Raw genomic sequence first — 10,342 nt, 5'->3', positions numbered from 1 at the left:
AAGAGAGTTGCCCGGGCTCCCCCCCCCCCAGTGATCAGACTGCTGCAGGCAGGAGGAGGCATTTCCTCAGTCTCCCTTCCCCCAGTGATCAGTCTACTGCAGGCAGTAAGAAGGATTATCTCAGTTCCTCCACCCCCCCACCCCCCAGTGATCAGACTGTTGCAGGCAGGAGGAGGCATTTCCTCAGTTTTCCCTCCCCCAGTGGTCAGTCTGCTGCAGGCAGGAAGCATTTCCACAGTCTCCCCTCACCCAGTGATCGGACTGCAACATTGTAACTTTGTAGGAAGCCACAAGGTGAAAGGCTGGCGCAGGGGGGCAATCTACGTCAGGCATTTGTGAACACAACCAAGAACTGCGCAGGCCCTGGGATTTACATGACTGTGTTATCCTTAAGCCGCCATCTCAGTCCAGGAAGTCGGGCATAATACAGTTGTTTTCCTAAGCAAAATCTATTTTTTGTGACGCTATTGCAAAGCATCATGCCTGGAGATTCTCCACTTCCTATTGACAACAATAAGGGATGTATTTATAAGCGATCTGCAGAGCCCTTCACCCTGTGAATATCTGTAAATGATATCGGTGAATAATGCCAAAAACGAACGTTCTTAATATATTTTTTCCCCAGTTCCAAATGTATTGTCATGTAATACCACCTTTTGGCCACTAGATGGAGCTGTGGAACATAGGAAATAAGTATTTATTTCCTATGCTCCATCTAGTGGCCATAATGTGGTATTACATGGCAATTTGTTTGAACTGGAAGTAAATATATTACGGGCATTTGTTTTTGCCATTATTCACCCAAAACGAATGTTCAGAGATGTCCTCAGGGTGAAGGGCCTTGTGAATCATGTATAAATAGACCTCCCAAGCCACTGCCTCAAAAGTTTTGTCAGCCTTCGCTGCATGCTCCTTCAGTTGGCCAATAGGCAGCCCAATGGGCAACTGAAGGAGGCATCACTGCTGCATATTGGGAGGTAGTGGCTCAGCATTGTCAGCCTGCAAAAGGATGTGATGTTACTGGCAAGACAGCTAGGCCTGGAGCAAAACAGGCAAAGCAATGGGCTTAGGGACTACATGACTGGGTTTAAAAGTGAGGAAAGACTTATAGTGTTAAAACAGAGAAGAAGATATGGTTTGGGGTGGTACCTACAAGATTGGTGGGGTGGAGTCGGGCCAGAGGGGCTTCAGGGTAGGACCTAGCACCAGGCAGGTGGAGAAGGTCAGTGGTGGGTGAACTTGCTTAGGAAAACTGTATACAACGCAGTGGCGTCACAAGGGTGGTGCGGGGGGTGCGGCCCGCGCCTGGGTGACATCATTGACTCACAGTCATTTTGGTGTCAACCCCCTCTAAAAAGTCGGGCACTCGGTCAAGGACCGAGAGCCCGACAGTGTCAGGAGAGACCCGGCGGGATGAGGTATGAATGTCCCCTCCTCTCTCTGCCGGCGTCCATGATTAAGATGGCCGCCGGAAAGGCGTCAATTAGATGGCCGCGCATGCGCGATGACGTAATCGAACACACACGTGATGACGTCACGCGCATGCACAATGACGTCACGACGGAGTGTCACCCGGTCTCCGCTCCGGGTAACACTAGGCCTCAGGACGCCCCTGATACAGTGAGTCAGGATGCCAAACATACCAAAGAATAGATTTTGGATTTACATCCACTTCAGTTGCCCCTCAGTGCCTGTAGCTACTGAGGTTATTGAGGATTTGCATGAAAAAGTTTGAGTGTCCATAGTCTGACCCCAGAGGAACACAAAGGAGAAACTTTGTAGCCCGTTGACCGTACCTTAGTATCGGCGACACTCGTCTCAACACGTGCTACTCCCTGGGACTCTCTGAACAACTGGATCTTCGTCACCTGACTGAATTCGAAGAGGACTGTCGTGAGATTAGTCTTCAGGTCTATAACGTGGCTGATTCCATGGCGGGGACCGACCAGAAGTGTGGTCGCTGGCGCTTTTTCATCCTGAGCAAGGGAAAAAACATTGGAATGATAAGTTTGTCTTTTTTTTTTATTAATAAAGTTTTATTTAAAATGTATCCATAGAAAAGGAGCAGAACTTCTATCAAAGTCAATGTGACTTCATAAAGCATGATATAAAAGTCGCAGTGTGTTACATACAGTATATTGCATGGGAAAGCAATATATTCGAACACATGTAGCATGAAGACAAAGGGGATACAAGGGGGGAAGGTTATCTCTGCTTGGGGATCTGGATTACGCTCCATGTTGTGGCCTTTGTAGGGTGGGCTGACTCGTATTTGTATGGGATTTGTAGTTGCACCACAGATGGAGGACCAGAGTTTTCCTACCCCTGATCTATGGGGTAGATCCAAGTTTTTAAAATGTAGTCAGCTTGCCCAGGTATTGTAACCATAATTCATGATCTGCAATTTTTTTAGGAAGTATTGTCTTCCATCAAGTGTATCTTATCTATTGGCAGTGTCCATTTGGCCACTGGGGGTGGTCTCGGGCAACCTTTCCCACCAGGGTGTCGTTTGCCTTTGTCAGAGGTACCTTGTGGTCTTTTTAGGGGTGCCTACAGTGTCATGCATTTCCATTGTGCAGGCGATTCAGCCACCAAAACCATGGAAACTTGTGATCCAGGGCAGGCTGTATCTAGGACCTCCTCCAGCATGAAGAAGAGGACAGAAGTCCACCTCCGCCCAGACCTGCTCCATGTCCCACCCTCTGTCATGCTGCCCCAGCTGCACTGTGAGGAAGATTATAGGGTAGGACTATGATGTGAAGGAGGGACTGAGGACTCTGAAGGGAAAGCGGGAATTGAGGACTCTGATGTGAAAGGGGGGGACTGTGGACTGTGATGGGAAAGGGGGGGGGGACTGAGGACTGTGATGGGAAAATAAGGACAGAGGACTGTGATGGCAGGGACTGAAGACTCTTATGTGAAGGTAGGGCTGAGGACCCTGATGGGAAAGGGGGGACTGAGGACTCTGATGGGAAAGGGGGGACTGAGGACTCTGATGGGAAAGCAGGGACTGAAGACTCTTATGTGAAGGTAGGGCTGAGGACCCTGATGGGAAAGGGGGGACTGAGGACTCTGATGGGAAAGGGGGGACTGAGGACTCTGATGGGAAAGCAGGGACTGAAGACTCTTATGTGAAGGTAGGGCTGAGGACCCTGATGGGAAAGGGAGGGACTGTGGACTTTGATGAGAACGAGGAGACAAAAGACTCTGATTGGGAAGGGAGAACTGAAGACTGTGATGGAAAAGGGGGGGCTGAAGACTCTGATGAAAATGGGAAGAGGGGAGAAACTCGCCGTTATTTCTTTTTTTTACAAGGAGAGGCTTCCATAAAATCCATACCAGACCCCTATCAAGTATAAAGGTCTGGTATATATTTTGGGAGAACCACATCTTTTTTAGGGTCCTAGTGGACCCGAGTAAAGCACTTCTACTTATCTGCTTCCTGCTTCCCTCTACCCTTCGCCCCAATTATCTGATCCCCCGCTTCCCTCTCCCCCCTTCTGGCCGGCTAGTGCAATGTCCCTCAGTGTCTTCCTGTATATATGGAACCTGCATTAGACGTTATGAGGTTAGCGTTCCTTGGACTGCTGGAGCCCAGGGAAGAAGAGGCCGCAGAGCCCGGAGGGAGCCAGTGGGAGCGGGGATCGGCCAAGTAAAAGTACATGACTCCAACCCCATAGGCATAAACAAGCACTTAATCCTTGCAGTGCGGGGGTCGCACTAGACATGGACTTTACTGTAAATGCCGACACCGAAGCTTCTTTAGTTACCTTCCTTAGTTACCTTCCTAAACATGAACAGAAAGAGCTAAATCATGACAGACCTCAAACAAAACTATGAGATATGGAATCTGATCTTCCTCCTACATTGTGGCATAGGTTAGACTGCGAGAATCTACATTACCATGGCAACCATGTTGAAGAGGACACCGGCGAAAGTCGGCAGCTCGTTAAGGATACGCAGGTATCGTAGTTTTGCCTGGATGATGGCCGCCTACAGCAATACAATGGTAGACTTAGACGTCTCCATGTCAAAATACATCTACATCAGATTTAGGTTGGCAGAGAAGGGTCTCTCTTACCTTGTTGCCGGACAACTGGTTTTGGTGGATCTTGAGGTGTTGCGCTAACGCTTTACGTAAGGTTTTCTCCTTGTAGCTCTGCAGAAGGGATTGTGGAAGGAAAGGTTCTAAGCCCCACTCTTTCCTAGAAGGACCAAAATAAAGAGAAGAATAAGTCACCCTGTAGCTCAAATCTATCTATGTGCATTGCCAACATTTTCTTTCTTCAGACATATCTTTGGAGGCCAATAATGCGCTGGAGTTAAGGGTCTTGTGCTGAGGTCTCTACATCACTTGTGGACTTTTCTCAAGACGCGTGTGAGGTTTTGAACTTGGCACAACGTATTATGACAGGGGTGTCCATTAGGTCGATCGCGAGCTACCAGTCGAGTGCAAAGCGAACGCTGGTAGATCGCAATCGGCTCACTGTCCTGAGCTCCCTCCCACTGGGCTAGTGTGGCTGAATGTGTCAGGCGCTGCAGACAGGAAGGGGCGGAACACTTTTCCCAGTCTGCAGCGTCAGACACATTCAGTCAGAGTAGCACCGCAGGAGACACTGCACATTAGAGAAGAACCGGGAAGCTGCTGCAGTGCAGGTAAGGAAAGACAGCCAAGATAGAGAGGAGCAACAGCAGAGGGGAGAGAGAAAGAGAGAGAGGGACAAGAGACAGCCAGGAGAGAGAGAGGAAGACACAGCTGGGAGAGAAGAGACAGTCAGGATAGAGAGAGGAGAGACAATCAGAGGAGAGCGAGAGAAGAGACAGCCATCTTGGTGATGGACGCCGGCAGAGAGAGGAGGGGATGTTCATCCGGCGGGATGAGGTATGCTGCTGGGACCCCTCCTCTCTCCTGACACTGTTGGGCTCTCGGTCCATGACCGAGTGCCCGACTTTTTAGAGGGGGTGACACCAAAATTAGTCAGTCAGTCATTTTGGTGTCACCCCTGCAATGGTGACACCCGGGTGCGGGCCTCCCTTGTGACGCCACTGGACCTCAGTCAAAGGGGCCCAGAATTGAAGCCCCTGAAACGTGTTCTATGTTCTGTATTGTTTGTTTAATACCAACACTATTGTTAAAAGTTTTTGGACTCTCGGTCTGTTTTGGTGCATTAGACTTTATACTCTTAAAGATTTAGTCCTCCCGGGTGAACCTTGGACATCACCAACGCCCCCCCTCTTATCACCCGGGTCAACCAGCTTAATCAACAATACCCCCCTTATCACTCGGGTCAACCTTGGACATCACCAATTCCCCCCCTCTTATCACCCGGGTCAACCAGCTTGATCAACAATACCCCCCTTATCACCCGGGTCAACCTTGGACATCACCATGAATACTGACTTCCCCACCACACACTGTGGTTCCTCTTACCAGCTCATATGTTACTATAGGATGTATGAGCTGGTGGGAGGAACCAGAATGGGCAGCAGGGGTAGCAAGTATTGAACCTACTCGAAGGGTCAAATACCTATGGCGGCCGGGGAGAAACAGAGAGGCGGAGTTTCAACACATGGGCCCAAGTGTAAGGCCTCTTCTTTTAGAAGGTTTACAATGCGTCCAAGTGACCCTGTGGTGACACCGCTGCTTCCCCCTTCTCCCTGGCCCTGATGGCAGCCAGGGTCCTCCCAGGGGATCGGGGAAGCCTCACATGACCTGCAGGCACCGTCAATGCAGATCACATGGGGCAAAACCCAGTGGCGTAACTAGTAACCTCAGGGCCCTCGATGCAAGAATCCATGAAGGTGAGGGGAGCAGCATGAAGCATGTGGGGCCCAGGACAGGAGGAAGAGGTCCCGTGACTGGTAATCAGCGGTCACCAGGGGCCCCTTCCTCCTGTCCTGGGCCCCCTCCAAGTGGCGGAACTCCAGGGCCCGGTCGTGGCCGCGACCTCTGCGACCCTGGTAGTTCCGCCACTGGCAAAACCTCTGATGCTTCCTCTGGTACTTCCTCCTCCAATACTATCGGAAGTGGCAGAAGTGATTAGAGGGGCAGATTTGCCGCCTACCATAAGCTTACATGAGTTATGTAACTTGAGATGTTCATATCAACAGGCATTGCATGGTGACAGGGTCTCTTTAAGGAACCAAGCTTGAACTCAAATACTTAATTTATTCGGTTGGAGGTGTGACAGTGAGTACAGTGGAAGAACTGTATAATGAGATTGTCCTTACTCGACTCCTCGTAGGGAAATCTTCTGACCTGGATGAGAGGAGCTGACACTGATGTATATATGCAGAGCGCACAGGCCCAGGAGCAGTTCTGGCTTCAGTTCTGACCCCAGCCTATCTCTTATCACGTCATTACGGCTCTGAGAAAACATAAGAATTAACGTTAAAAAAAAAGCTTCCCGAAAAACATCACAGCACCCAGCTCTAATGAAAGCAGCGGGTTGGCCTTTGGGAGGAGTTATGCAAATATCAATATGCCTTGATGGGCGGGTGTCAGTCTGGAGGATGCAGGCTGCATGCAGAGCACCCTAGGTAATCATGTGACGCTGAGCCTCCAGGATCGAAAGAACTGAAATCTAATGAATGAAAGGGGCGGGGCCATGGACAGTCAGACTGGAGAGGAAAAGGCTAGAAGATGCTGGGCGTCCTCCAGCCAGGAAATTAGGCGGGCTCTATCTGACCTGCGGCAGTGTGAGAAGCAGTGAAATCAGAGGAAGCAGTTTCAGTCCGGGAGAGGAGCCGGCACAACTGTGCAAGACTGGAGGGAAGGACGGAGGTCAGATAGAAGACTGAAGGGAAGGACGGAGGTCAGATACAAGACTGAAGGGAAGGACGGAGGTCAGATATAAGACTGAAGGGAAGGACGGAGGTCAGATAGAAGACTGAAGGGAAGGACGGAGGGCAGATAGAAGACTGAAGAGAAGGACGGAGGTCAGATATGAGACTGAAGGGAAGGACGGAGGTCAGATACAAGACTGAAGGGAAGGACGGAGGTCAGATATAAGACTGAAGGGAAGGACGGAGGTCAGATAGAAGACTGAAGGGAAGGACGGAGGTCAGATAGAAGACTGAAGAGAAGGACGGATGTCAGATAGGAGACTGAAGGGGAGGACGGAGGTCAGATAGAAGACTGAAGAAAAGGACGGATGTCAGATAGGAGACTGAAGGGGAGGACGGAGCTCAGAGAGAAGACTGTAGGGAAGGACGGAGCTCAGAGAGAAGACTGTAGGGAAGGACGAAGGTCAGATAGAAGACTGAAGGGGAGGACGGAGGTCAGATAGGAGACTGAAGGGAAGGACGGAGGTCAGATAGAAGACTGAATGGAAGGACGGAGGTCAGATAGAAGACTGAAGGGGAGGACGGAGTTCAGCTTTGACATGTACAGGTGGTCTCTGGAATTTCAGTTTGTTCCCGGTTGAAAAACCAAGAGAAGACTATACTGAGGCAATGTAACAGGAATGAAACGTTCTGCGTTCTTTCTTTTTACTGTAATATCTCCTTTTTTGGGCATGATTATATAAAGGAACATTATTTGATGCATAACTGTATTAGCATATATAATATTATTTGTTTTAAATGATTGCTATAAGAATGCATCACCTTCCAGGTACTATACACGAATGGGCGATCCCTTCTCCCATCCCCCTTCTGCCAGTCAGTGGATGCACAGCCCAGTTGGCACATTGAAAGACCGTGCAGCGCCAGGCAAGGCAGTGTGGGACTAAGTGGGCATTTAACACTGCTGGGTACATTGTTGGAGGGGGAAGTGGACAGCACGATCATACCTGAGCATATATTATTTCACGTTACCTGAATGTACAGATACTCAAACGCAGCAGGATCCGAATGCAGAATGTCGGCCGGGTCTTTAGGAAAAAAGCAGATTCGAAACAAGCATTTCATACCCTGGTAGTGAGTTCGATGTACAACCTTAAGAAGAGAAAAGCACAATTATATTGGTACGCCATGGGGAGTAATAAGCATAGGCAGGACTACCCATAATATTATAGCATGTCTATGTAAATGGGGGCTATAGGCAACATAAAAAATTACATTTAGGCTACACAACAGTTTTTGGTTTCCTGAGTCCCCCTCCCCCCCCCATAACATAGTTTGATTGCCCATTGATCCTGCCAATGGAACCATTATTCTTCCGCAGGGTGACAATGCTGCAGTGAAACTGCACAGCAGCGTTGTCACCCCCGCGGACAGGGCAGTCTTAGACATGTAGTTTTACAAAAACAAAGGTCATTTTTAAAGTGTACGTCCAGCCAAAAACGTCCTTTTTACTGTTGGAGTTAGGAAAGGGATAGAGCCAGGGGCGTCCCGAGGCTGGGTGACACCCGGACCCTGATGACGTCATCGCGCACGCGCGGCAGTCTTCCGATACCTGCCGGCAGCCATCTTGGTGATGGACGCCGGCAGAGAGAGGAGGAGACAGGCACCCCGCGGGATAAGGTATGCCGCCGGGTCCCCTCCTCTCTCCTGATACTGTCAGGCGTTCGGTCCATGACCGAGCGCCCGACTTTTCAGAGGGGGTGACACCAAAATGACTGTAAGTCATTTTGGTGTCACCCGGGTGCGGGCCGCACCCCCTTGTGACGCCACTGGATAGAACCCCTGCCATGTATTGTCGCTATCTGATGCTCTTTTAGAAAGATTCCCCCTATCGTTAAGGCTGACAATGGTTTCACCAGACAGGAAGTGAGAAAGCACCTTACAGTAGAAACGTTGCGATTCGTTCGCAGTCAAAATTCGGACACATTTTCAGATAATCGTACATTCGGATCCAAATCCCAATGCATCCGAATGTGTCCGAATCCGAATTTCGGTTTCCGAATTTCGGATCCCGTCCGAATTTTGTTCAAAAACGAAACCGAATCGGACATGTGGCTTTCCTGGCCAATCAGATCTGTTTTTCGGTTTAATGCATCCGAATGGGTCTGAACACAAATTTTCGTTACGGCAACATAGGAGCCATACACACTATATACATATAATACTAAAGCTGAGGCTCCCACACCCGAATGGCACCTGGGAGCCCTCGAATGCAATTCGGAAATTCAGAACCCCAATGCCATTGGGGTCTGGGAGCCTCAGCTTTAGTAATATATGTATATAGCACCCAGACCCGAATAGCATTGGGGTTCTGAATTTCCGAATTGCACTTGGGAGCTCCTGAATGGCATTTGGGTTTAGGAGATTCAGCTTTAGTATTAATATCTGCATATGGCTTTCTGTTTTACTCCCAATAAATATTCGTAAACTCATCCGAAACTAACGAAATTCGGTTTTCATCCGAATCCGAAACCCAAAACTACACTGAATTTTGGATCCAAATTCCCAAAATCCGAAATATATATCCGAACTGAACCAAATGTTTCCGCAGCTTACATGTCTACCTCACAGCCTTCTGCTGTAAAATGTTTTGTCCGGGCCACTTGCCCAATATATTTCATAGAGGCGGGGCTGTACTTTTGGCAGACCCAACCACCCATGTGAGTATGGCCCACTCTATAGGAATGAATGGGGCAAGATTCACTATCACTTCCTATTGTAAGTGAAGAGAGTGCCCATAGCATTGAAACCTGATGGGGGGGGTCTAAACCTTCCCCATTCTATCTAAAACAAAAAAAAAAGAAGGTTTTAATTAGCTATAGACCTTATGTGACTTGAAGTTCCACCACAGCTGGTGAGCCGGAGTCTGGATAGCTATGTCGTAGAGTCTAGACTTGGTGGTAGAGCTTCTCCGGCTAAGCCCAATAGACGGTGAAATGTGTCAGTTTAGGGGGCACTCAGGCGGCTCAGGTGACTTCTTTGAGCCTTGCAACGCCTAATGGAATTTGTAGTTGCACCACAGCCGGAGGGCCGCAGTTTGACGACCACTGCTGTAGGACATCACTTGATTGGCAGCTCTGAGTCTGCTGACATCAAATCCAAGATGGCGGCACCCAGCACCAGTCTCAGGGCCTTTAGATGTCTACATAGGGCAGTTAAATAACATACATGAAGCGTGTTCAATGCACATGTAATCCTATAGGAAGATTGCTGTTGAAATGAATGGTCTGTCGACAGGGTCTCTTGCAAACCCGGGACCCCGGGCAGACTTTGTTGCAATGATGCCGCCCATACTAATAAATTCTGTTGAGGTAATGAAGCCTTTTAAGAGACAGAACTGCAAATCGGAGATTCATGTGCACTTGTTATTTGCAGCCATGAAGAACCCCCATGTGACCTCCACCATCTGGCGATAGGAGCTGTTCAGGAGCAGTAAGTCACACGCGGTCAGCATATTCATTGAGTACGGGACGATAAAGTCAAATCAGCATACTTG

The 10,342-nt window shown here is 49.1% G+C and overlaps 1 protein-coding gene across 1 annotated transcript in view; it reads right to left on the bottom strand.

The window, feature by feature from the left end:
* Positions 1-10,342, bottom strand: part of FRMPD3 (FERM and PDZ domain containing 3) — a 51,609-nt gene that overhangs the window by 16,337 nt on the left and 24,930 nt on the right. The window contains exons 8-12 of the mRNA XM_018576998.1: positions 7,819-7,938; positions 6,232-6,368; positions 4,082-4,205; positions 3,904-3,993; positions 1,797-1,976 (exon numbers count right to left, since the gene is read on the bottom strand). Of these exons, the coding sequence (XP_018432500.1) occupies positions 1,797-1,976; positions 3,904-3,993; positions 4,082-4,205; positions 6,232-6,368; positions 7,819-7,938 (651 nt within the window). The remainder of the gene's footprint in view (positions 1-1,796; positions 1,977-3,903; positions 3,994-4,081; positions 4,206-6,231; positions 6,369-7,818; positions 7,939-10,342) is intronic.

Source organism: Nanorana parkeri, unplaced genomic scaffold (assembly GCF_000935625.1).
Source record: "Nanorana parkeri isolate BGI_ZX_2015 unplaced genomic scaffold, ASM93562v1 scaffold81, whole genome shotgun sequence".
Lineage (NCBI taxonomy): Eukaryota > Metazoa > Chordata > Amphibia > Anura > Dicroglossidae > Nanorana > Nanorana parkeri.
This window is presented reverse-complemented; position numbering and strand designations above follow the sequence as displayed.